Below are 27,691 nucleotides of genomic sequence, written 5' to 3' on the forward strand. Positions count from 1 at the left end.
CTTTGTGCAGTGAGCTACCAGGACCCTGCTTTGATTGTATGCTGCTGAGGCACCCCTTATTCCTTCCCTGGGTCCCAATTCCTTCCCTGGTGAAAAGGTTCCTTCCAGCTGGTGAATATCTCCACAGGGACATGAACACTTGCCATGGAAAGAGTTGTGTGGCTGTTGCACATGTTTGCCCTCTTCTAAGCTATCTTACTGCCCTTCATCTGCATGGTCAAAAAGTATTCCTTGGATGTTTGTGTGAGTCGGATGAGGGGACATGAACCCCGGGTGCAGTGGTTCCTAGGAGTTCATTACTTTTGCCTCTTCTTTGCTGATGCCACTTCTGTAGCTCCTGTAGGCAGTGGCTGTAGTGTGGCATCACAGTGGCATGTTTTGTGTGTTTGGTGTCATGGAACCACTTCCTGATAGTCAGTGGAGGTGCCTGTTACATGCCCAGGGGCTGACGGGGCATCCTATCATAATTGATTGCTCACTGGCTCCACATTGGTCCCACCCTGGTCACTGGCACTGGGGCTGGGTGGATGCGGTGGTTGCCTCAAACATCACAGTAATAACACACAGACGTAACACCAATGACACACAGATGTTGTGGCAATGACTCACCAACATTGCGCCAATGGCACACTAATGTCAGGACACTGCTCTGTGGATTATGAGCTGTGGTTTCCATGGACGCTGTTGGCGTTGCTGGGAAGGACTGCACCAGTATTACTGGGAAGTACTAGGAGTTCCCCATTAGTATTTCAGGGAAGGCAGTGCTGGTGTGGCACTATGCGGATGAGTTTACGATATGGTGGATGACTCACCAGCGTCTGTGAAATGTTGACATGGTGTCCAAATAGGATTGGGCCTTTAGAGTTGGTATTCAGTGTGGTGATTAAAAACCCAGTCCTGATCTACCTGGCGCATGAGGCTGCCACGATGCCAAAATGGCTACTGCAGTATCCAATGCACAACTGGGCAGCCTGCGGTGGATTCTTGGTGGATCCTTGGGGGAAGCGGAAATAGCCGCACAATGGGGCTACTCGGTTCTGTGACAGCTCTGGAGCTGGCGCAGAATCAAGGAGTCCCATGTCAGCCTGCACAACCTGACACTGGGCTCCGGATCCAGTGGAGCAGAGCTCCACCAGTCCCACTTTGCTTCCTCCCCCTACCATGCCTCCGCCTGCCCCCACTCAACTCTCCACTGCCCAGTGGTTTGGGCGAGCCGCTAGGCAGCAGACCGCGGGCCCAGTGCCAGACCTGGCCCAGCACAGGCTCAACTGGGCTAGCTCCAGCACTGGGCCTCTGGTAATGGTTGCAGACGTGCCTTATGGCACGTTTATGGCACTGCATGCAGATGGTAAGCCGGTGCCCAGGGCTCTGAATTGGGCACTAAGTCAGTATCCTGCACCATTGTTTTTTTCAAGAGATAGGGTGGCTTTTCTTTAACTAGTTATGGTTTTTTTCTGTGAGGAGATCAAGTAACTTATTCTTCAGTTATAACCAATAAATATTATTTGTGTGCTAAAGCCTGGTGAATTAGACCTTTTAGCTCAAACTGTGCTGCTCATATGTCATGGTGGTGCTGAAAAATTGCCAGTCAGAACTAAAATAAATCGCACCTGCTTGATTTATTATCTGCAATATTTCCTTGTACTTTCCTCTGCTGGCTGCTGAAAATAAATACCATGAATGCCACAGATGCTGAGATGAGCTTACTGCAAATGCTATTTAGTCATCAAAGGCGTTTGACAGATTATTAAATACCAATGCCGTCGTTTCTTGTCTTGTTACACAGTGAGCATTTTGCCTCATGTTTTCAAACATGTGACAATGAGGCAGCTCCATAATACTGATGCTAAATTAAATCATTGCATTTGAAAATTTTATTCTAGTTGATTGCAAAAAATAACAGCAATATTTTGTTTAATTAATCATTTGCATGCAGAAATCGGAACTATCTGGTGCAAGTCAGAATTGCTAATTCCCTAGTGTGTGGATTCTCACAGTTCAATCCTTAACTGGGCTGTCTACCAGCAAAACGTACCTTCCACCGGCAGAAGTACTGCTTCAGTGGTGGAAATGCTGCTGCAATAGTGTGCTCAAGAAGCTGCCAGCACGAATGAGTGGTGGCTGCATGTGCAGGCTGGCAAGCAGGGGTGAGTGGTGAGAGGCAGTGGCTTCACTGTGGGGGTGTGACTGGTGTGGGCTGCACCAAATTGGATCCTCAGCGGGGGGTGGTGGTGGTGATATCACACTGAGCCTCTGTTCAGCTGTCTTCAGTCTTCTCCGGGCCCTGCCTTGAATTCTTGCCAACCATTGTGTTTTCGCTGCTCGCCATCAATAACATGAAGCATCTGTTATCCTGCACATGCCTGATCTCAAAAGCTAAGCAGGATCAGGCCTGGTTAGTACTTGGATGGGAGACCGCCTGGGAATACTGGGTGCTGTAGGCTTATACCATCGTCTTTCTAGATTGAAGGCTGCCAACCATTTTGCTCCCAGAGAGGCTGCTGAACAGAGGTGGTGCAGAGGCAGGTCACATTAAAAGCAAAGTGATAGGGCAGAAGGTTGGGGGTGACGTGATTACATCAAGTAATTGCATCACCTCCGAACTTCCGGAATGCCAAGCTCCACAAGGTAAGTGCCTCACTGGTTGTAGTGCACCCTTAAGATGTCTCTGGCAAGAGAAATGGGACATGGAGAGGGATGAGGGACTGTCTAGTTGGGGAGGGGGGGCAGGCAGGAGGCAGAACAGGGAAGGGAGGGAGAGTTACTGGCAACACTAACTACTATAAATACTGTTGTTAATAATAATAATAATAATAATAACACTCATGTACTCTGGTATCCTGATCCCATTCCTTCCCCCATTCCTTCTCCCTTACTCTCCTCAGTTCTGTGCTGGCAAAGTAGCTGGCTCAAATCCAAGGAGAACCTTTGGGATAGCAGAGGCTTACCTCAACATAAAGGAATGAAAGTATAAAAAAAATATATACAAATACACATATTTTTACATATGAATATTTGTTCAAATGTACAAATATGTGTATATTTGCATTTACGAGAGTGTACGAATATGTACAAAATCTGTATGTATAATCAGATTTATCATTTAAAGTGGCCTTGAATCTTTTAGCTTAGCAGAACTGATGTAATGTCAGTGGTTAAGTGCATGAGCTGGAAGTCTCAGGTTCAAATCTTGCCTTGCTCGTGAGCTCAGTTACCTTTGGCATGCCACTGTTCTCTCAGCCTCAGCACCGCGATTGCAATATTGGCATATTTAAGTATCCTACAGACTTGCTGATGGGATTACTGACAGCCCAATGCCCCTCGCTATGCTGCATCCCACGGGAGGAGGGGGGGCTGGCTGCTAGAGGTCTCCTTGGTGTAAGGGGACATCAGCGCAGGCCCTCATTGGGATTGGGCCATAATATATGTGAAGTACCTTGAGTAACCTATAGCTGCTGCTCTGAGAAAAACTGGAACTCCCATCTTCTGCCTCTGGCCTGCTTTTGGTTTATTCTTCTCTCCGCCATCTGACTCCCCAGATCTGGAAAGTCCGAGAAAGACGTACAGACAAACTGAAAGAATGTAAGATTGTAATGAAGCAAGGGGTTGGTGAATGGGCAGATACATACAAAATCTGATTCAACATTTCTAAAGGAAAAAAACTGATACAAAGGAACGGAAATGAGATAATGGCTCAAATTATGAATGTTATATGTCTACAAAATATTTAGAGAATATTGTAGGAACAAACATTCCCATTTTGAAATACAGGCATGAGTAATACTTGGAAGATGAGATGAAGTGGCTACTGCATAACTTACATCTGGTATAGATTGGGACAAAAGTTACCTGGAAGACTGTAATATTTTATAGAAAGAAACCAGTATGCTGGTAACCAGTAACCAGTAAAAGAGTATGCTAGGCGCATAACCACTAACCAGTGGTGTCTTTTATTCAAACGTGTTTGTTTTTATTGCAAAATATAGCACTTTCAATCCACATGGCGCTTTCCAAATGAACATAAGTAGAAGGACCAATTCTTGCCCCGGGACCTTATAGTCTAAATCTTGATGAAGGGATATGTCAGAGGGAGGAGCAGAAGATGGGAGTAAGAGGAAGCATATGCTCAAGTTCCATGAACCAGTTTCAGCAGGGGATGGGGACTACCTCCCAGCTAGTTACAGACTCATTTGGTAGTCCTGAATGCAGAGAATACAAAAGGTGCTGCATAAATGTAAGATGCTGAGGGTCGTGTAACTAGATATGACTTGGCAGACCCCTGTTACAGTTACTTAATTCTTTTTAGTGAAAAGTAACCATTGGAAACTGCAATCTAGAATGGAGAAATGGTGGGGAAAAGAGCTGCTTATCCCTTTCCCCTCCAGCCATTTTTCTACCCACAGTTGCCACACCCACCACTGCTACATGGGTAAAACAGTAGCTTGGGTACCCTGATTTTGAGCTGCAAAAACCAAGGGAAAAGTATTAAGTAACCCCCTAGTTGTATCGCGATTCCCAGTTGCAGTCTTGTGAAGTTGCTTTCTTTTTAAAAACTCCCTGGGAGACTCTTACACACCCTGGCCATGTGTTGCTTAGTTTAACCTCAGTAAAAATAGCTGGATATTGAAAACAGAAGTATATTTTCAGGCATTTCCAGGTTGGTTATATGGAGATCAGCAGTCTGATCTGATTTACTCAGAGGAAACTTCCACTGTTTTCAGTGAGGCTTTCTCTCAAGCAAGTGTGCATAAGATTGCAACCTGAAATATTAAGATACTTTGTTGAATGCACTGGGTGTTCCCCTCCCTAATCACTGAAACAATTATTTTTTTATATCCCCGTTAAAACATCTGTATCATTTTTGTTTATGCAGCTTATCAGCGGTCATCAGCTACCACCTAGTAGTCTCTCTAGAACTAATAAAGCTGACCCCCTAATCGTAGTAGAAATTTATGGTGTTCCAGAAGATCAGACAAAACAACAGTCTTCTGTAGTTAAGGGCAATGGTAAGTGCAACAGACTATTGATTATGTAAAGTTTCAGTATCCCTGTGGATACTGGGGCCAGTGGTGTCACTAGGGTTTGCATCACCCAGTGTGCGAGGCCAGCGTGTCACCCCCATGATGGATCTCCTCGCACTGGCGTAGCTAGAGTGTGGGTGCTGCACTAAGTTTTGTTGGGAGCCTCCCTGCAGCATGCATGCATGCAGCTCTTCTCCCTCCCCTTGGGAGCCATTCACCTCCGTTCCCTCCCCCCCGCTCACATGGCTTGTACACTGTGAGGTTGCACATACACTTCATGGCTTGTAACCCATAACGGATTTTTCCTCCAGAAACTTGTCCAGTCCCCTTTTAAAGGCATCCAGGCCAGATGCCATCACTACATCCTGCGGCAAGGAGTTCCACAGACCGACCACACGCTGAGTAAAGTAATATTTTCTTTTGTCTGTCCTAACCCTCCCAACACTCAATTTTAGTGGATGTCCCCTCGTTCTGGTGTTATGTGAGAGTGTAAAGAGCATCTCTCTATCCACTTTATCCTTCCCCTGCATAATTTTGTTTGTCTCCATCATGTGTCCCCTCAGGCGCCTCTTTTCTAGGCTGAAGAGGCCCAAACGCCGTAGCCTTTCCTCATAAGGAAGGTGCCCCAGCCCAGTAATCATCTTAGTCGCTCTCTTTTGCACCTTTTCCATTTCCACCATGTCCTTTTTGAGATGTGGCGACCAGAACTGGACACAATACTTCAGGTGTGGCCTTACCATCGATTTGTACAACGGCATTATAATATTAGCTGTTTTGTTCTCAATACCTTTTCTAATGATCCCAAGCATGCGCTACGCATCTCTAGCTACACCAGTGTCTATGCATCTCTCTAGCATCTCTAGCTACGCCAGTGTCTCCTCCTATGCAGTGGGTGGGGCAACGACCCGGGTGGTGGGTGTGGTGATGTGCCATCGCCCCACCCCACTGGTTATTTGGCTAAACTGTTTGATAGAACACAGATATTTCAATGTGGTTTTTTTCATTACATTCTGCTATAAATTATACATCGAATGGTACATATCATGATAGTATTATTCCTACAAATTGCAAGTTTAGATATTTTGTTACTAGTGGTGTCACTCACCTCCTGAGTGTCACCTTAAAATATCTTATTGGTTCCATGCTGTGTCATAATGACATCTCATTGGCTCTTCGAATTATCAGTTTCATTGGTCTGTTTTGAATTAAGGAAACATACTTTTTTGTTACATAAGGCAGTTGCATTTTTTGTTTTCTAGTTTTTTGGCCATAATTTTTGATAGAATGGAGATAATTTGCTGTGGTTTTTTTTATTGCATTCTGCTGTAAATTATGCATTGAATGGTATATAAGATGGTATTATTCCTACAAACCATGTTTTAGCGATTTTGGTCAATAGTGCACATCACCCCGCCTATGTGTGTCACCCGGTGTAGCCGGCACCCCCCCTCAGAGATGCCACTGACTAGATCACAAGTGTACATTCAAGCACATTACAGTATACAGGGAGGCAACTAGCAGCTGATTTGCTTCAATCATTGTTGCCTTCCAATGAAAAACAGGCAGGAGGCTGGCTTCCAATGAGAAAAAGGCTTCCAATGAGAAATTGTCAGCAATTGCTGGGGAGGCAGCAGACAGAACTGTCTCAGTTTGCCATCATGGCTGACATCCAATCAAAAACAGGCAGGACAACTGGCTTCTAGTGAAAAACAGGCAGGGAACCTGCATCAGCAATTGCTGGGGACACAGCAGGCCTCTGTTCTGTTCAGAAGGCCATGAAAACAGAAGGAAGCCTGCACACAGGGACCTGATTCCCTAAAGCAGCAGGGGAGGCAGCTTGTGTTGTGAGCTGTCCCTAGCTTTGAGTTGGGGGAAGGAGTGGTTATTTTTTAAAAATCTTTTTCTGGAGAGCGTGAGAGAGAGAGAGAGTTTCAAGGAAGGTAAGATCTACTGACAGAGACTGAGCTTGGGGGAGGAGAGTGAGTGTGTATATATTCATATGGCTGTGCCTTCCCAGGCCTGGACCTCACCGCACATCACCAATGTACATGTGTGTATGTGTCCGGGGGGGGGAGGGGTTGTTGCTCTGTTTTATTCAGAGCTAGAAAATGGAAATGAGGAACAATTTACCAAAAAAAAAAATACAGGAACTGATGTGATTAGACTGTGTCCATACCACATTATCTCTGTTTCAGCTCTTTGTGTTATGCCTTGTCTCTCACTCTTTGTGTTCTTTTCCATGGGGTGTATCCAAGTATGCATAATTTGAGCCAGTGTGGAAGTACAGCCACTACACTGTTCAGATGAGCAATTTCCTCTTGAGCTGAAGACAAACCCGTTCTGCAGGTTAACCATAGAAAGCTGGTTATGCTCAGTTTGATTGGCTGCTGCCTGTAATATCACAAACCCACTTCTCACTCATCCTCAAAGTGAGCACAGATGTATGTTTTATTTTTAATGGCTGATGAATACAAGTCGGTTAACTATCAAACCAAAGCTCTTTTAAGAGATTGTTGCTGGTCTTATATTGCTCTTTTTATTTCAGCGTTGAGTCCTCGATGGAATGAAACATTCACATTTACTATTCAAGTTCCAGAGCTTGCCTTAGTACGTTTTGTTGTGGAAGATCAAATTTCTCTGACTTCCAATGAGTTCCTTGGTCAATATACTTTACCACTTTTGAGCATGAATAAAGGTATTAGATTCTTCATGCACAACAAAAGCCTTCCAAATTCCTATCAGTGAATTATTGTCTTCTGATTGTTATGTGCACAATAGCTTTAATGAAATGTAGCCAAATTACAGTAAACGTGTTCGTATTGGTGCTGGCACCAGAGCTGCTCAGATAAATAGCCCAGTATTGTTATATATAGTTTTAGTGATGTTACTTGCCCAGCCTGAATTTGTGAGGTGGTGCACAGTTGAATTGTTTTACGAACTGCAGTACTGTGCATTTTATTTAGTTGAATCTTCAGAGCTGAATCGTCTTAGGTGCCATAAGACTGTGACATATAGTGAAGCGAATGCCTGGGTAGGCACTTGCTGTGGTGCCACAAGGCATTCTGGGGCTACCCAGAAGCCAGAGCGCCTGCACAATCACGGTAGTGCTCTCATTGCAGCTGTAGTGTCTCCCTGTATAGTAGGTAACAAGCACATGCCTTTCACTTTGCAGGGAGAGACTAGACCTTGTGGCAGCGACAAGTCAACCTCTCCTGTGATTGCGCAAGCACTCAGAAATTGGGTGGGGCACATGTGCAATCACCTCCTCTTTGATTGAGCATGTATCCAATTTCTGAGTGGTTGCACAATCACAGGGGAGGCTGGGCTGTCACTGCTGTAAGCTTTCCCTGTATAGTAATAGGCACATGAAATGATTTTCATTGGAGTATGACAGACAGGTAAGGCTCTGTGTCCCCTGCCTTCCCTGACTGCACATTCCTGCCAGAAGATGTGTGCCATGTGCTTTCTCCTTTATAGAGATCAACATGTTTGTTGCAATTTCTGCAAGCTATCCACCTCATTTCAGTTATACGTGGGTGCGTGACCATATATTCTGATATGTTGCTTTCAGTTCTGATTGACCTTACTGCTAGGAGAGTCTAGGGGCCACTTTGGTCTACATGCAAGCACATCTGGGTACATGTGGGGTCTCCATCATGTTTACAAACTGTCAGGGATCACTTTGAGGTGTCATTCGTCCTCATCAGTGTCTAGTTGTTTATCTGCAGGGTTCTTTATTTGCAGATAAACAACAACAGCTGAGTTGTTTATCGGCAGCTGTCTGGATTCCTTTTACAGTGGTGGTCATTTTTTTTCCAAGTCCCTGTTATTTCCCTGTGCTCTGTTGGGAACGGCCTCATGTCTGAACTGGCTGTAGATCAGCCAGGATGGCACTCTGTGGGGAGCGGCTCTTTTGCTGTGATGGTTGATGGAAGGAGCTTTTATCTTCCAACACCACTTTGGAGCACAAATTCCACAAATAAGAACAAAAGAGAAGATAAAGGGTCTGACCAACAAGTAGGTGTAGATGATCAGCGAGGCGGCATTCCCTTTAGATGCATGAGGAGGAGGGATAACCTATGGTCTTGAGGTGAGGGCCATACAAGTCACAGGATCATACAGCAAGAATGAGGAATGATCGCTCAGACCAGGAGCCTGGTTGAGAAGCAGGGGGAGAAGACATGTTAACATACTGCCAAATTCAATAACGTGCCTCAGGGTTGTCCCTAATTACTATATCTTTCTCTCAATTAGCTAGTTAAGATTTCAGCTTGTCAAATAATATGTTGATTTACAGCTCAGTCCAATCCAGGCCTTCTGCCAGTGGAACACATGTTCTGCCGGCAGAAGTGCTTCTGCTGCAGTGCATGTGATGAGGCTGCAAGTGTATGTGGCTGGTTACTGCATAAGCAGGCTGACAGAGACGTCTCCCACTGCCCGCACCAATAAGTTGGAGCGGGCAGTGGGAGAAATGGGGCAGGGAGTGGGAGGGAGGGAAGAGTGCCTGCTGGGGAGGGGTGGATGGGAGGGAGGCAGAATGGGGGAGAGGTGTATCCTGGTGGTGCTAGCATGTGCCAGGATCCTAACCTTGTTCCTTCCCCTGGTCCCTTTCCCTTACTCTCCTTGGATCTCCACCAGCAAAAAAGCTGGCACAGATCTGAGGGGAACTACTGGGATAGTAGAGGCTTACCACAAGGTAAGGGATCAAAGGTTCCCTTATCTTGAGGTGACATCTGGACTGCCCTCCAATGTGCACTCCATTGGCACGGCTGCTTTGATGGTGGGGATTCAGTTAGGACTGGGCTGTATTTCATAAATTTTATCCTTCTCAAAACAATAGGCACTTTTCTTCTTGAAGATTTCTAGTAATGTCTCAAGTACGTAAAATACCACTTGGATGCTTTGTGGATGGTTTTATATGAAGTGAGCTACTAAGGAAAGAGCCTTTGTTTAATAATATACATTCTCTAGGTCATTCTGTGGCAAGTACACTAGATACAACGTATGTGCAGTACAGCTTAGTAGAACACAAGACGATTAGAGTAGATTACGTTACTAGCAAAATACCCATCACTATGACAGGTGGGAGGAATTGCCAGGGCAAAGGGTGTCTCTGTGTGTGGGCTCCTTTTACCACCATCCTGTCAGGATTCCTTTGGTGGAGTCTAGGCCACCCAACATCAGGGATCAGGGACATTGTCTCACCAAAATTTGTGGGCAAAATGTATATCTTATTTTTTCGATAAGAATGATACCCATTCCCTTAAACTGAAGAAAGTACGAATATATACTGTACTTAGGGACACAACTGGAGACTGAAACTGCCTCCTGACCCTGGAATCCCCAGGTCCCTGTGGAACAGTTTTTCACCTCCCGTAACAATGTTGCCAAATGTAGCCTGCCTTCTTCAATGGATCATTATAAATTGAGCTTAGCTCTAGCTTAGGTTTAATTTCTTGGTGAGTCTACTGAGCAGCAGAACACAGAGAACTAGATTGTGTGTTTTTCTGTGTGCGTGCCCACAGAGTCTATACAGAGAGAGAGAGAGAGAGAGAGAGAGAGAGAGAGAGAGAGAGAGAGAGAGAGATGGAACATTTTGATTGCATGTGAAACACTCATTCCTTGCTATTGCATTTACAGGTTATCGTCAAATCCCACTTTTTTCCAAACTTGGTGTCCACTTGCGTCCGGCTTCACTCTTTGTACATGTTTGGTACTTTCAGCAATAATGTCCTGTTCGCAGTACTCCTCCAGCTGTCTGTTTCCTCAATAAAATCCATGCTTTAATAAGAATATCTTTGTCTTATCCGTGGTCTGACTTGTGTGAGTCAATGGCATTCAGGATATGCAAGGCCCCACTGAATTAGATCTAAGTCCATCCAGTCCAGAATTCCATTTCCAACAGCAGTCAGCCAGGTGCTTCTGAGAGCTATCAAGCAGAGCACGAAGATGACAGCTTTCCCCTGTTGCTTGTTTCCAGGAATCCAGTGTTCGGAAGCATACACCTTTCAAGCATGGAGGTTTCATTTAGCTACCATGATTAATATCTATTGAAAGACCTCTCCTTCTCTATGGATTTATCTAATCCCCTTTTCAAACCATCTGTGTTAGTGACCATCATAACTTGAAGTTGCGCAATCCATACATCAATAAATGTTATTATGACTTAGACAAATTGAAGTGTGCAACCTCTTAAGCATCTCGGATATCTTCCCTTTTCAGAGGTATCCTATGTTTACTGAGAAATGGAGGGGCTGTGAACAGGTGAAAGATGAAATCAGTTTAACGCATGAGAATATGAACGTGATGTTCTCAAAATGAGATGGAGTTTGGGAAGTAGGTAGCTTTGATATTTTTGGCATAGATTGTGTTCCTTATCCATGTAACTATCACCTAATCAGTTTTGATAGAGCATAGCAGCCTCTATGTGATACTTTTAAAGCCAGTACAATGATTATTTCCCCCCTCCCCTGCCCCATTCCTTCCCTGCAAAGATGTCCGCCAGCACACAGCGAAGCCAGCCTTCCCACCAGCACACCGGCTGCTTGCACTTCTGCAAAATGCTTTTTCTTTGCAGTGCTAAAGTTTGATAGGAGTGGGTTATCAATGAACTTGAGCATGGCTGATTGTTTGAGTGGATATCATTCATTATTTGAAAAGTAAATTTAAGAAAAGAGCTTATGATCGATAAAGTAGATCATTTTAGATTTCAGTTTTTATTTCATTGCTTATAAATATAATAGAACAACTTGTCTCTAAGCTTTGGTGTACAAATTAAACAAATACACTGCACAGGTGTATTTAATGAAAGCTGTCAACTTTTTAGATATTAGTTAAGATTAAAAGAAATGAGGGTAGGAAACAGTGCTCTAGGCATAGAAAACAAAAGGAAAATCATTCAGTTGCAGTGACATTTTAGGCACATCAGTGGCGTAGCTAGGTCATTTGACACCTGGGGCCCATAAATTTTTGTCACCCAAATGACATCAATTATTTAATTATTTAATTATTAATTTATTCATTCATTCATATTTTTATACCACCCTTCCTCTAAGCAGCTCAGGATTTGAAATGAATAATAATGGCCAGAAAATAAATGCAGTGAATATTTCCCTGCAAGCAATGGATGAAATTCTGCATCAAATGGTATAAAACATGATGGTATTCTTCCTAAAAGCCAGGATTTCCAGAGTTTTGCTCACTAGGGTGTCACCCCCCCCCCCGGATATCTCATTGGCCTGTTTTGAGTTAAGGCAGTGGTTCTCAAACTTTTAACACTGGAACCCACTTTTTAGAATGACAATCTGTCCAGAACCCATTGGAAGTGATGTCATGGCTAGAAATGACACCACCAAGCACAATAAAATAAGTAATAATTATAAATTAAAGAAAAACAAATAATTAAATAAGAGGAGGCCAGCCTGGTTCCACCAAGTGAATTTTCTCTGTAGCCTGCCTGCAAGAACACCCCCTCTCCACAAAAATATCAGTGAGTCTTTTTTTAAATGCTTTTTTCAAGCATAAATTTTTGAGCCTGCCTGTGAAATGAAGAGTTTCTTATTGCAGGGGTAATGGCTTGAGATTTTCAGAAAACACCTCCAAAAGCCTACATTTATTTACAGTAGGGAAGATATAAGGAAACAAAGACAATGAGTTAGCATCTGGATCCTATCCTTGGCCAGCCTGCACAATGCAGGGCCACTGAGGCTGTCTCCACTGCATCTAGCAGCCCAATCCTGAGCTGCCTGGGGCTCCCAGGCTCGGTGGCACTGAGAAGGGCTATCGCCGGATCCTGCACCTCCCGAGCTACCGCGGGAGGTGCCTATGGAGATGGGGACTTTCGTCCCCTTCTCCTGGCTAAGGTAAGCAGCCCCACAATGGGTGCTACATGAGTGCCTTTACGGAGCCGTGCTGCCGAGCACAGGATTGGGCCCTCAGTTGGGGGGGGCAGGTAAGTAAAGAAATTCATTACTTACCTCTTCTACCACTCCCTAGTAACCAATGGGCCTACTCAAATCTCGGCCAGCTATTTTACTGGTGCAATTGTTAGGTCCAAGGGGGCATGTCAGGTCTGTGATAGGAGCTCCAGCTCCTGCAGGTGCTGCCACCAGCCCCACCCCACCCACCTCCTTGCCTGATCCCCTCCCTGATCTTCCCCTGCTGCCACCTTACCTGCTTGGACAACTGGTCTGCTGTCCACCACTGCCGCCTTATCAACTTCCACGCCACTGACAGCAAGCTGCCTTCTGTCAAAGTGGCTCAGGCAATGGAGGCCCAGTTGCTGCAGTGCTGGAGTGTGATCTGCCATCATATCGCAAGGGTAAGATTGGGCTATAAAGAGAGTGTGAAATTAATACTTTCTGAATTTTAGGGGCTGGGAATCTTATTACATCTGAAAGCAGGGTGCTGGGGCCTATGATGGATCAATTATTTGATCCTAGTGATTGCAGGCTAGTGATTCAGATCTGTTACTGGACTAGTAGGCTGGAGAGTACATGGGGAGGGGAGAACAATTAAACAGTGAAAATGATCCATGCTTGTTGGTTATTTAAAATTTAAATTGGTGTGTCTTAATTCTGCAGGTCTCAGTGAACAGAGACACAACCCAGCCAGCCCTTTATGTTTTGGAAGAGAAAAAAATAGTTTGCTTCTTCAGCCCAGGCAGCCTCCCATCAACATTTTGGCTCTGATGATCTATTTATAGTTTGCATTTCCTTCCAGCCAGTTTTCTTTTTCTGTCAGAAATAGTTCGTGGCTGCTTCAGCATTGTGGACACATATTAATGTCTTTGCTCAAGTCGCTGTTCTCTCTCTTCATCAGGGAGACTTTAATTTCCCCAGGCAATATGGTGGCTCTGTTCCAAGAGAGGATCGGAATGATAGAAAAAGCCAGTCATTTTTGGCACCGCAGAGTATATTCTCTTTTATCTAAATTCCATTTCTCTTCTTACATTACAATTATCCTTACGCTCCAACAGCTTTCTAAGCAGTAAGCTCCTTTAGTGTGATTTGTGTGCCTTAAAACTATTGTCTTCTGGTTAAAAAAAAAAGACAATTCGCTACGCTGTGTCCCAAGATCAGCCATTATTTTGTATCTGCAGAGGAAAATATCACCTACCATCTAATACTCTGTTATAATATTGCACTCTGGCCAAGATCCAAAGATAAACCTAACTTCTGTGTGCTCAAATTCTTCTGTGTGCTCAAGAGGGCTTTGGACTTGCATTTCTAAAACAGCCCCCTCCCTGCCACGTGGCAGACCACTTTTGAAATTACTGGTGAATAGAGGTGTTTGCAAAACAGTGGTTTTTTTCTTTTCTTTTTTTCCTTTTACTCAGAAGTCAGCCCATTGTGTTCAGTAGGAATTGGGCTGTAATCCTATCTTACTCACGTGAAGCAGACACCTCTAGATGATGTGACTTTCAAAATTTGTTTTTGATATTGTGTGGGTTGTGCTTTTCAAAAGAAAAAGGAATAAAAACCACTGGGATTATGAAAGTTTCTGAGTATGCTTAAGAACATGAGAACAGCCCCACTGGATCAGGCCATAGGCCCATCTAATCCAGCTTCCTGTATCTCACAGCGGCCCACCAAATGCCCCAGGGAGCACACCAGATAACAAGAGATCTCATCCTGGTGCCCTCCCTTGCATATGGCATTCTGACATAGCCCATTTCTAAAATCAGCAGGTTGCCCATACACATCATGGCTTGTAACCCATAATGGATTTTTCCTCCAGAAACTTGTCCAATTCCCTTTTAAAGGCATCCAGGCCAGATGCCATCACCACATCCTGTGGCAAGGAGTTCCACAGACCAACCACTAGTACTTTGGATCCTGGGCTATGGTTTGAGGCTTTTAAAATATATTTTTGTCACACTGTTGGCACTGCCCTTCAATTCTTCTAGGTTTAGGGCATCATACTCTCCAATGGCTCCTACTGAACCAGGGGCAGATCTGATTTTCCAATACCTGCCCCCTGATAAAATGCTGTCCCTCTTCTGTAACCATTTGGGGGAAGGTTCACAGCAAACTTTGTCCCTAGTTCATAGCAGCATAGAATCTTGACAGTTTGCATTTTGGAGGTTGCCCAAAAGGGTTGTGTGGATTGAAATTGTGTTTGTGGTAGCATTATCTTTCTTCAGGGCTCAAGTCCCTCCTCAGTGTCCCTAGGAATTAAATTTCCCTGAGTATGGGGTGGTGGGTGCATCTTTTCTTTAGTGCAAAGGCATGTGTCTGAAGACCATGACACCATGTAGCACAGCCTGCTATTGTGCATACCACAATAGCTGAGATGTATTTTGAGTAGTTCAAAACATTGTAGGATAGTTAACTTAGAAAAAGAAAATTTCATCCAAAAAGCATATACTGTACTGCATTGCTTCCAGATTAATGTAGGACACAGGCTATTGCAGCATAAATGAATAGAATGTGTGGAGTACAGCCTTCTGCAATGTGTAAAAGCATAACTGGAAGGTTCCAGCATTGATCTTTAGTGCAAGAATGGGGGTACATCCATGCTCCTTTGCTGCTATTGTAGGTACATGAAAGTCCTAAAATCAAATGAAGGGCAATAACAATCATGATTTATTCATATCAGGGATATGGATAAACAAAAGAATCCTTTCACGTCACGCACCAAGAATACACATGAAGAGCTAGAGAGTAGAGAACACATGACCCACAACGGTTTTCAGACACTTGATAAACTAATTGTTGTCTTAGTATTGTATTGTCCTTATTGGCTTAAGTGACTTGGAAGGGGGATGAGGCAAACTCATGGAGGATAGGTCTATCAAGGTTGGTTAGCCATGCTAGTTTACAACAACCCTAGAAAGGTCAGTATTTTTATTCCCAAATTGTGGCTAGAGAGGTGAGGCAGAGAAGGAGGAGTTAGGCGTTGCCTAACACTACCTATGGAGTGCATGGCAGAGGTGAGACTTGAACCAGGGAACCTCCGTCTCTATGCCTCTGGATATCAGTTGCTTTGGTCATAAGAACATAAGAACAGCCAAGGGCCCATCTAGTTCAGCTTCCTGTATCTCACAGTGGCCAACCAAATGTCTCAGGGAGCACACAAGACAAGAAACCTGCATCCTGGTGCACCTGTCATTTAACAGGGATGGCTGTTGCCTTCATGATCTGCCTATGGGCATCCTCTGGCTCCTTAAGGTGGGAAACAGAATGCCAGACAAGTTGGATCTTGGATTTGATTCCCCGCAGGATTCTTCTTATGTTCTTATAATACCTCTGTTACAAAAGCATGGTCTTGACCTCTTGTCTGGCTGTCTAGGGATCCGCATAATTGTCCTCCAGGGAAACAGCTCCTGACAGCCTGCAGGCACAGCGCAATAGTGTCTGTTGCATAAAGTTGCCCTCATTTGAAAGTGAATGCTGCAAAATATGTACATGTCTTTTAAATGCTCGGGCTAATGGGAGCCATTTGCAAATAGAGGGTAGTAATTCCATGAAGATAACTAAATGACAATGGACCATGAAAAACTCATTATAATATCTTCATGATGAGTGGCCTGCTCTGTGCACTTAGTGGCTTCCCTTATGTAGATAGTCTCTAAGGCAAACACTTCTGCAAAGGCAGCAGCTGCATGCCAGCGGGGAAAGGGAAAAAAGAAATCTTAATGAATAAATAATTCAGTTGTCGAAGGCAATGTTCGTATTACACTGCTCCCTTATGCGTATCACTTTTCTTCATCTAACTGGACACTGTTCACTGGCACGTCAATAGCTCCCACCAACGCTTCTTTGCATTTCATGATCAGCTGCAAAATGTGTCCTTAATGCTGCTGCATGATGGTGGCCTTGTTGTCACTGAGGTGGGAAACCTGTGCCTGGACTGCAGCATTTAAGACTGCACATGGGAGGTGACATGATTGGATGCTCCTCTGCACAACAAAGAAATAAATCCCCACTGTTAGAAAGCGAGCATGTTAGGTAGACAGCTCAGCTAGAGTCCTTCCATGTTATTTTCTATGTGAAGAGGTGGTTTTTTATGGAGGAGCACTCAGTCACTTGCCGCCTGAAGTGGTACACTGGTTCATCACCCCAGTGACAACTAGGACTACATGCTGAGCTGCAGAACATACTGAGCTGCAAACCTCCATGATGAATCAGAAAATGTGTAAGTCTAGATAGTGCTTTCTCTGAGAAAGAGAAATTAAAACGTCAGCACACCCAAGATCTCATCATTCTAAGATAATGATTCTACTATAGAAATGAATGTGAGTTCTTCTCACTGTCTAAAGGAATCATTTAGCTTTGCTGAATTTTCCTTACTTAAATAAGCAAGTAATAATTAATTGCGGTGACATGATGATTACTTCCAGGTTATGGTGCGCTCAGAATGGTTGTGTGTCGCTCTGAGTGGCTGATGGCTTTCTTTGCCATTTTTCCCCTTGAAAAGCAGGGCGGGGGGGGGCAAAAAAAGCACAGGTCACCCCACAAATCAGTAAACCATAAAATACCAGTGGCCAATTTGATGACATTCACACAACTAGAATACTAGAATAGGAGTTGTAATATTAGCTCTGATTATTATTAAATTGTTATTTAAGAATACTGTATTTATGTACTGCTCTTCAACAAAAAAATTCACAAAGCAGTTTACAGAAAAAAATCAATTCAATGGCTCCCTGACCCAAAAGGGCTCACAATATAAAAGGATGCAGAAGAACATCAGCAAACAGCCTCTAAGGGTGCAATCCTAACCCCTTATGTTAGGGGTTTCCAGCACAAAGGGGTTTCCCTTTCCAGCACTGACATAAGGGCAATGCAGCTCTGAGGAAAGGGAACAAACATTCCCTTACTTTGAGGAGGGCTCCATGACTGTCACCCAACTGCAGGATGCAGCACATGTCCCATTGGTACCGCTATGCCAGTGCCGGAAAGCACTGATAAAAGGGGTTAGGACTGTGCCCTAGAGGGGAAAAAACTGTGCTGGGGTGAAGAGAGGCAGTTATTCTCCCCCTACTACAGTGGTACTCAAACTTTTCCGGCCAGTGGCTCCCTTGACCCCCGTGGCTGTTGGCCATGACTCCCCATCATGTTCCTGAGGGCTGGAAGTGACATCATTAAACAGGAAGTGGCCAGAAATATTAACTATATTAAATATAATATAATATATAATATATTATATATATTAAATATAATATTGCAATATTATATTTATTATAAGATAATATTAAATACTAAATATATATTAACTGTATTAATATTAATTATATTAATCATATCATTAATTAAATGCAGATCTTAAAAATGCAGAACTTATTGATACACAGCAATATACATGCTTTATAAATGATCAGCTGCTGATCACTGTTGGAGACAGGATGCTGGAGTAGGTAGATTTTGTCTGGTCCAGGAAGACTCATTTTTTTTAACTTTGTAAGCATACCAACAGAATTGTTTTATCAAATGAACTTTGTGAACAACAAGTCTGACCAACATTACACACACCCCTGTGGACCCCAATCCAACTAGTCATTTCTCCCATTCTCCTTGGATAGGATTGAGCCCTTTATTAATTTAATGAAATTAAATTTTTCCAGCAGCTGGTGGGGAAACAAAAATAGACCGTGAAAATATATCAGAGCTGATAAGGGTTTGGTTAGGAAGCTGAATTGTCTCCTATACTAGGAGATGCACAGCTCAAGCCTATGCATGTCTACTCAGAAGTAAGTCCCATTAGAGTCAATGGTGCTTACTCCCAGAAAAGTGTGGATAGGATTAGGCTGGCAATCACTTCATCAATGGCTGATAAGTATTCCCTTCAAATAGCAAGATTCATCACTTTAAAAATACAGCCTCTCCTCTTCAGCCAAACAACAACATTAATAATCACTTTAAAAACAGTACCCTTTTTCTGCTCCTGGCCAAGTAAAGTATGTACTTCTCTCCCCCCCCCCTTGCCAACTGCATGGAAGCAACTTTAAGACCCCTGGTGACTGGTAAAATAGGAAGCGTTTTATTTGGGGAGGGGGAGGAAAGCCGGAAGGTTTGGCGATCGAAAGGGGGGAGTGGAAGAGGGAGGGGGTAGAAAAGAGAGATTTCACTTTGATGAGAAGCCATCCCAGGCTGGGAACGAGGAACCAACCAGACAAGGATCAAGGAGGGTTAAGGACTGCAAGCTGAGCATGCTCGGAAGAGAGCGGGGCAGCAGCAGCCACTCTCACAGCTGAGCAACTCCCATTTCTTCTGCTTTAAATAAAAGCGCAGACGACAGGCAGAAGACAGGCTCGTATTCTGCCCAGGGGTGTGACTGTATCGCTGTGAGAGGACACCCCGCACCTCCCCTTTGAGTTCCTGGCCTCCCTAAAGAGCCACGCCGCACAGTTTGAATAACACTGCCCTACTAAATATAAGAGAGTCACGACCGGAAAAAGTGCCTCTTTATCTAGTTGGCAGGAGTAACTGTATTATGATGCATGGAAATGAGAGCTGACATACTAACACCTTATTGGTTCCATGCTGTCTCATAATAATACCTAATTGGCTCTCTGAACAGTCTCATTGGTCAGTTTTGAGTTAAAGCGATCCACTTTTTGTTACATAAGGCAGTTTTCTTTTCTGGTTACTTGGTTATAACTTTTGACAGAATATAGATAATTCAGTGTGGTATATTTCATTGCATTATGCAATGAATGATAGTTAACCTATTGAATGATAGATAACATGATGGCATTATTCCTAAATACCAAGGTTTTGGCCACTAGTGTCAAGCTCCCTTGATACTCTCTCAAGTCCTGGTAACTGGGACAATGTGCCCCCTTGCCCCCCTTAGCTACGCCATTGATTGGCAGCCATGTTACAACAGCAGAAGACTTGGGCATATTACAGCCCAATCCTCTATAGTATTGGGCTGTCAGGTGGCTTAGGCAAGCAATCTGTCTTATGTACAATTGGAGAAAGCAGAAACTTTCCGGGGTCACCAACCAGTCAATTATTCTAGAAGAGTGTTTGGAAATCTGGGAAAAAGAAAGGACATCACTCCTTCCAAGAGTCCAAGTTTCAGATTTCTCTAAGGAAGAATCTGAAGTACCTCAAAAAGTACTGAGCATTTGAAAAGACATAAGATTTACAAGCACTTTTGAGCTTTTCCGTTTGTTTAAGTGTCGCAGAAAGATGCAGCCCTCTGTGTCTTTTTTGTCACATTAAAGGAAGATGCTTCATCACTGAAAAAGGATTCAGATATTTCTGAATCATCACATATGGCTGAGTTACAGCATCTTTGTCTTTAGACATGGCTGTGTCTGTTGTCGCACCCAGTCCATGGAACTCACCTCCAATAGAGATCAGGCCTGCAACCTCTCTTTGAATCTGAAGTGTAATTAAAACTTTTTTTTGTTTCATGTAAACTTCCATTGATTTTCTTCTTTTTCTACTTATTTTGTGTTGCTTTGACTTTGTTTTTCTGTACATTGGTGCTCTGTTGTTTATTCTAATATTGTCTCCATTTTTTTTTACTTATATTGTTTTCTTGCTGTTATTTTTTTGTTGACACCATGAGCTAGCTGTCCATCTGAACTTGGAAAGGCTGAATATAAATGATTTTAAGAAAGAAACAGTATTTCTCATAATACAAAGACCTAAAAGAATTGAATGTCACCCCTGACACTTTTGACCTGGATGCTATTCTTTGTGCTGAAAGGCTACACATTCCCTTGAGCCATCAGGCAATACATCAAAGGAATCAATGTGAATATACTAAGTGATTGTTCTTTTTATTTGGTCCATATTTCATTCACAAAAGACATTTCAGTAGGTCGCTTCCAGATGCCTTCACCACTCTGTTCTGGCAAGTCAGCAGTTTATCCCAGTTGATGACAGTGCGAGTGATGGAGAGATGCCGACGTAGTGTTCTCCATATTTCATCTGACAAGACCTGGAGGCCTTCCACCAATCCAGTCTGGAATTTCTTCTCTTCTGCCTCAATTAACTTTGCAAAATCATGGGCAAACTGGGTGCGGTTAATTAAGGTTATGGAGTCTATTATATCTTCATTTGCTGTAAAGTGGAGGTTCATGCCTTTGAAATAGTGTAGCTGCAGATGAATGTTCCCCTTGACCTCTGTAGCAGGTGGAGTAAAGGCAAAAGTCCATTCTGATTTCCAATGACCATTCCAAGACTCTGAAGGTGGAGACTGATGGCCTTCAATGCAGACCACAAAGAAAGGGCTGTTTGTCAGGTTTTTTTTGAACACCCGGCAGCCTCCTGACTGGAAGTGACTCTCCACGTATGATTCTAAAGCCACATTAAGCGTTGCTCTCCATAACTCAGTATCATCTCTGAAGGTGTCATGGTGAAGCAGAAATTTATCAGCCTTTCCACTCAAGTGATCAAACCTGAAAGAAAGCTTGATCTGTGGATCAAAGAAACGGTTCCCTCCAATATAATTGTAGCGAGTCACCAGAGCATTGCCCCCTTTTATTCTCACAGAGGTGAAGTTGTTCCTGGTGTGATGGGCACACACTTGAGCAGCCTCCAGCCTCATGAGAATATCATCATCAATTAGAATACGGAGATCTTCAAAAACATTGTTGAATTCTCCTGGTGGGGCTTGTTTTAGCAAACCGCAGATTAATTTCGTTTTCTCTTCTTTAGATAATTCACTTTCTTCAGGCATTGTGGCCTAGTCTTAGGGTGATGATGCTAAAGGTGGAAACAACATTTTTCAAAAGCGTTAAGCTCGAGCGCTTTTAAATATGGAGGAAAAGTATTGTTCTTTTAAATTAAACACTAAAATGTTTGTGGATAACACAGTGAAAAATGCACCAAACATTCCTTTTCATTTTAACCATGTCCAAAACTTACAGTCCAATCCTACCAACCCCAACCCCCCCACCCCACTGATGCAGCTGTGCTACCAGAGCACATGGTGCATATTGTGAGTGGGGAGACCATCCCTGAGGTCTCTTTTGGATAAGAGAATATTTGTTCCTTTGCCCAGGGGAAACCTTCTGCTGTCCAAATGGGTCTACAAGTTACTTCTGGCTTGGGAGCCCAGATGTCACATGACAAACACCAGTAAGAGGCTCAGGGTGAATGGAAGGGCTTTTTTGAGCGCTGACAAGCATTCTCTGGAGCTTCCTGCGGCTGTTTGTTGCGTCGTGTTCCTGATTTTGCTGCCAGGCAGCAGGTGTCCAGGGGTTCCACAAGTACCACCAGACACCACCTCAAGTACCACTGGTGGTACCCTTACCACTGGTTGAGACACACTGCCTTAAATCATAATCCCATGCAGATGTATGTAGGTGTAATTCCCATTGAACTCAGTGGAACTTCTGAACAAATTGGTCAATATTTGTTAACACACAAAGAAAATTCTGATTTATCTAAACCTCTGATTAAATTCTCTTGGTGTCTTTCCTTAAGCTTAGATAGTGTTAGTTAATTCCAAACTGGGTTCTTTAGAATCAAATAGTAGATTTTCAGATGTCATTATTGTTCATAGCATTTGCCTAGAAAATTCATGTTCCAGAGACTACTATAGTTTAGAATGAATAGATACTTAGCAGGAGTAATAGATACTCTGCCACATAGGAGATTGTGCTGGGCATTCATTGCTCCCATGTCTTTGTGATCAGGCCTCAAACATCAAATCACAACCTGGAGACCAGAGTGGTTAAGGATGGTTCCAATGCAGAGTTTTTCAGTTAGTGGCACCCCACAGCATGGTAGGTTGCACTTGTCCCTACTACTAAGGTGATCTTATGACAATACCCACCTGACCCAACCCTGCAGAAAGTGGAGATAATTGGCATTGTGGTGTACCAGGGAGAAAGATATGACTGTGTGGATGCCTGGCCCTCAGAAGAGGCACAGTTTGGGAAAGGAGAGTGCAAGATAAAGAACAGATCAGGAAGCAGGTGTAACTGAAGAAGACTCACCCTGTTCCAGAGCATCAGAATGGACTATAACTCAAAATTCAAATGCCTTAGGTAGTATTTGAACAGAGTGGGCTGACTTCAGACTTGCGTTGTTGTCTTTCTTGTTTACTAGAATCCCAATTACCCTCTGGTGTATTTTAAATTTAAAAGGCAGGCATGCCTATTCAGGATTACTGGAAACAGAGTTGGCATACCTTTGCTGTTAAAAGATCCTGTATATGCACCATTGTGTCAAAACCTAGCTTTGTGGGATCATACTAAAATCCACCTAGACCAGCATTCTTTGCAAAAAGTTAGACAACTGGTGGATCCCAAATTGTTGACTGAAAATTGACCAGTGGTCCACTTGTGGACTACCTTCTGCCTGCCCCGGTATTAGGAGATTGGGGATAGTATCACTACCTTCTGATGACCCCCTTATTCAGGGATTGGGGTAACAACAGCCCCCTCAGTCAGGTTGCAGGACCAAACAGTAAACTCTTGAAGATGCAGATGATTACAAGCATCATATTTTTTGTCTTGGTCTGGTTCTGGGTCTTCTCTGCAGCTATAAGCTTAGCCTGCCTCTGAAATGAAAATTTAGTCACCTCTATTGTGATGCCAACAGCACAGAGGTCACAAGGTGAAGCAACTTTGCTATGGACTCAGCTAGCAATCATATAAAACCAACAAGCCCTTGTCTACTAGTAGGTAAAGCACTTGTCTTATGTAGATCTTGATTCAAATTGTGATTCAATCATGGCTGCCATATTGCCTTGAGCAAACCACTTTCTTGTAGCCATTCCTGTAAAATGGGAACAGTTAACTTATGAATGCCACAAGATGTGATGATGACCACTGGCCTAGATGGGCAGTATTGTATTTTTTTGCTGCACATCTTTTTAAAATAATTGATAATTATCATGAGCAGCCCAGAGAACACAGAAATTCAATAAATTCAATAAAGATGGCTTTAAAGAGAGATTAGGTGAATTCATGGGTTTCTCAATAGCTATTAGCCATGATAGCTAAATGGAACATTCATGTTCAAAAGTGAATGTAACATATTGGGCTTGGGGTTGTGGCCTCATGCCCTCCCTGTGGAGCCATACAGCTGGTCACTATTAGAAAGAGGACATTGGCCTGGATTGACCCTTGGTCTGATCCAGCAGGTCATGCTGGTACATTTGCATGAGAAATTGCTGAACTGTTTTTGAGGGGGGAAACCTTGGAATAATAATCTTTCTGGTTTCATTCAGTCTGATGAGTTGAACACTGTGTGGAGCTTCACCAGCTGCCCTGTGAAGAGAAGGAGAGGAGGAGAAATCAGAGATATACCTCCTCTATCTTGCTTTTTTATTCTTTTAATATTTATTTATTTATATACTATCCTTCCTTTAAGGAGCTCAGGGTTCCTCCGTTCCTTTTGTCCTCACAACAACCCTGTGAGGTAGGTGAGGTTGAGAGATAGTGAAACTTTATGGCAGAGCAGGGTTTTGAACCTGGATCTTCTATGTGTAAGTCCAACGCCTGAACCACTACACCATTCTGTAAACCATTGGTTCCCAAACCTTTTAGCGCCAGGACCCACTTTTTAAAATCACTCTCTGTTAGGACCCACCTAACTTTATGAGATTAAAAAAAAATGTTTCAACTTACCAGTCACTATCCTTACTATGGTGAGGGGTTACCTTCTGGACCATTTGTTGAGCTCCATGTTCGTTGGGTTGGGACCACTCTGGTGGTCTTATCTTGGGCACCTCCCCTTCCGGTGGGTGGAGGAAAGGTGGAATACAATTATTTTAAACAAATAATAAAACCAGTGGTCAACACCATTTGTTCAGGCAAATCTTTCATGGCTAGGTTGTTTGACTGCCAACTTTTTTAAAAAATCTATCTTTGTAACATTTTGCCAGTTCTGTAATTTTAGTGGTATTTTGTTCTGCTACTTGTAATCTACTTTGAGAAAAATTATTAAAAAGCGGGCTGTGCATTTGCAAATAGTTTTTAAAAAATGGGATTTAAGCAGCTGCAGGATTTCAGCCTTGTTTACTTATTTATGCTCATATACACCATCCTTCAGCGTATGATAGGAGAAAAACTCCTAATTTGTTTTATATTATATGTGAACAGCATTATTATTATTCATTTGCATCCTGCCTCCCAAAACAGTTACGTGCAATAAGCGAACCACGAAATCAATTTTCTTCCTATATTGGGTTGCATGCGAGGGAGCAGCTCCGCGCTTTCACCACTTCTTCCTTGCAGCTCCGAGGAACAGCAATGATGCCATGACAAAATAGCAAGAGTTCTCAGCTCAACCCAGGTGTTCCACTGGATGTTTGCTTATGAGGTAGATCTGATGCAAATAGCCCTCAAGAAACGGGCTCCTGGGAGAACATGTTTACAGGTGACAATTCTGGGGGCAGATGTATGTGGTAAGATAGGCACTAAACCAGGGGTGCTCAATAGGTGGATCGCGATCTACCGGTAGATCGCAAGGCAAAATGAGTAGATCGCGGAGTGCCGACCCCCCCCCTTCAGGTGCCTCTGGGAGGAAACGCCGGGAGTAAGGCCCATTGTACTCAATGGGGCTTACTCCCAGGTAAGTGTGGCTAGGATTGCAGCCTCACAGCCTAATCCTAGGTATGTCTACTCAGGAGTAAGTCCTGTTATACTCAGTGGGGCTCAAGGTACACCAACATACATTGTACACATAAATGTTATACGTTATGATGGCGCGAACATTGTAAAAAAAACTCTGGTAGATCTCCGGGCCTTGCTGGGTTTCAAAGTAGCTCTCGAGCCAAAAAAGTGTGAGCACCCCTGCACTAAACATAGCATCTGAGCAGTGGCATAGCTAGTGGGGGATGGGCCGCCCTGAGTGTCACCTTCAGGGGGCGTGACACCACTAGTGACCAAAATCACGAAAATCGCAGTTGTTAGGAATAATACCATCATGTTATATACCATTCGATGTGTAATTTAAATCAGAATGCAATGAAACAAACTGGAGTGAAATATCTCCATTCTATCAAAGGATATGGCAAAAAAATCCAGAAAACAAAAATACGACTGTCTTGTATTACAAAAAGTAGATTTTTTAAACTCAAAACGAACCAATGAGACTGATTGTTCCATGAACCAATGAGATATTATTATGACCCTGCATGGAACCGATAAGGTGTTAGTAAGGTGACACCCTCTGGAAGGGGTGTGTATGACACCACTAGTGACTAACATTGTGGAAATCATGGTTTTTAGGAATAGTACCATCATGTTGTATATCATTTGAAGTATAATCTAATGCAGTATCTAATGAAACAAACCACATTGAAATATCTGTGTTCTATCAAAAGATACAGTCAAATAATGAGAAAAAGGAAACACAACTGACTTTTGTTACAAAGTGAATTTCCTTAACTCAAAACTGACAAATGAGCCTGAGTGTTCTGAGAGCTAAGGAGGTGTTTTTATGTCACAGCTTGGAACCAATAAGACGTTATTATAAGTCATCTCCTTTTTCCATGTATCAGAGCTAGTACTCAAACTCCTATTCAGTTGTCTGAGTGTCAACAAGTTGGCCACTCTTTTTTTGTTGGTTACTGATTGGTTGGGTGACCTGTACCGTTCTATAGTAAAATAAATAAAGTTAACGGGAGTGACACAATGAGTTACCAGACCAGGGGACACCAACCGGAGTGATGCCGCTGTTGGGAAAGTTGGGTGTTATTGGTCACTGGCTTAGATGACTTTTAAAGTGGATTCTAAACATTCATGGTGGACTATAGTCTATCAGTGGTTATTAACCATAATGCCTCCATTGAACCAGATGCAGGGGTAATATGCCACTGAATACCATGTGCAGGGGAGCAATAGCTGACATTCAACCATTACTTGCGGGGAAATATTCACTGCATTTATTTTCTGACCATTATTATAATTTGTTTTGTGTCATGACTATTACTATCTCTCAGCATCACCTATCTAATTGGTAGGTGTTGTGAGGACAAAAGAAGGAGAGGAACCATGCACACCACCCTGAGCTCCGCAGAGGACTGGCGGTATAAAATGTGAAAATATTAATTCTGTTGTAGGGGTGTCAAAAATTTATGGACCCCAGGCTGCAAATGACCTAGCTATGACACTGAGTCGGAGCAAGGTAAATGAGCCACGTTCACGGATTCTGGTGAATGCATGCACTGCTTAAGAATTCACTTCAGAATTAACACTTACATTTTACCAACCGTCCAGAAAGGGCACTGCCACATCCGAGATGCCATAAATCCATTATTGTCTAAAAGAGATAAATTATGGGCCCAATCCTATCCAACCGCCCTGTCCTGATGCAGCCACAATGCAGTCCCGAGGTACGGGAACAAACGTTACCTTACCTTGAGGTGTCCTCTGTGACTGCCCCACCCCCACAGGATGCACCGCACACCCTGTTGGCAAGGCTGCATCAGTGCTGGAAAGTTGGATAGGAATGGGCCCTCAATCTATTAAATAGGTACTAATGAAGAGTATGACACAGTGCAAATTTCTGGGTCTGGGAAGAACATGAATGTGTGCCTGAAAGGTCCCATGTCAAGGATGTAGGAAAGAGGAAGGTAGCATTGCTGTCTGCATGTGAACCTTGGAATTTGAAGAGGTCTAATCATGAATGTGAGTTCCCCTGCTCAGTTGTGCAAGCCATATCACCATGTGCAGTGCGCACCAGGGACATGCAGTGGACGGGGAGGCAGGTGAGGCAGAGCATTCCCACCGGAGTCCTTCGAAAAGTGCT

General features: G+C 43.3%; 2 protein-coding genes across 2 annotated transcripts in view; one reads left to right on the top strand and one right to left on the bottom strand.

The window, feature by feature from the left end:
• The window catches only part of LOC136657138 (1-phosphatidylinositol 4,5-bisphosphate phosphodiesterase zeta-1-like), a 60,746-nt gene extending 49,996 nt beyond the window's left edge, over positions 1-10,750 (top strand). Inside the window, exons 12-14 of the mRNA XM_066633788.1 lie at positions 4,874-5,006; positions 7,567-7,716; positions 10,662-10,750. Of these exons, the coding sequence (XP_066489885.1) occupies positions 4,874-5,006; positions 7,567-7,716; positions 10,662-10,750 (372 nt within the window). The remainder of the gene's footprint in view (positions 1-4,873; positions 5,007-7,566; positions 7,717-10,661) is intronic.
• A 10,030-nt stretch (positions 10,751-20,780) lies between these two features.
• On the bottom strand, positions 20,781-21,662 carry CAPZA3 (capping actin protein of muscle Z-line subunit alpha 3). Its single transcript, XM_066633790.1, has one exon. It carries the CDS (start codon positions 21,660-21,662, stop codon positions 20,781-20,783), a length of 882 nt encoding a protein of 293 aa, XP_066489887.1.
• Positions 21,663-27,691: the final 6,029 nt, after the last annotated feature.

Source organism: Tiliqua scincoides, chromosome 7, assembly GCF_035046505.1.
Source record: "Tiliqua scincoides isolate rTilSci1 chromosome 7, rTilSci1.hap2, whole genome shotgun sequence".
NCBI lineage: Eukaryota > Metazoa > Chordata > Lepidosauria > Squamata > Scincidae > Tiliqua > Tiliqua scincoides.

What these genes read in the sequence shown, in the direction of transcription:
- CAPZA3 (XM_066633790.1), bottom strand. Translation starts at nt 21,662, where the DNA reads ATGCCTGAAGAAAGTGAATTATCTAAAGAAGAGAAAACGAAATTAATC.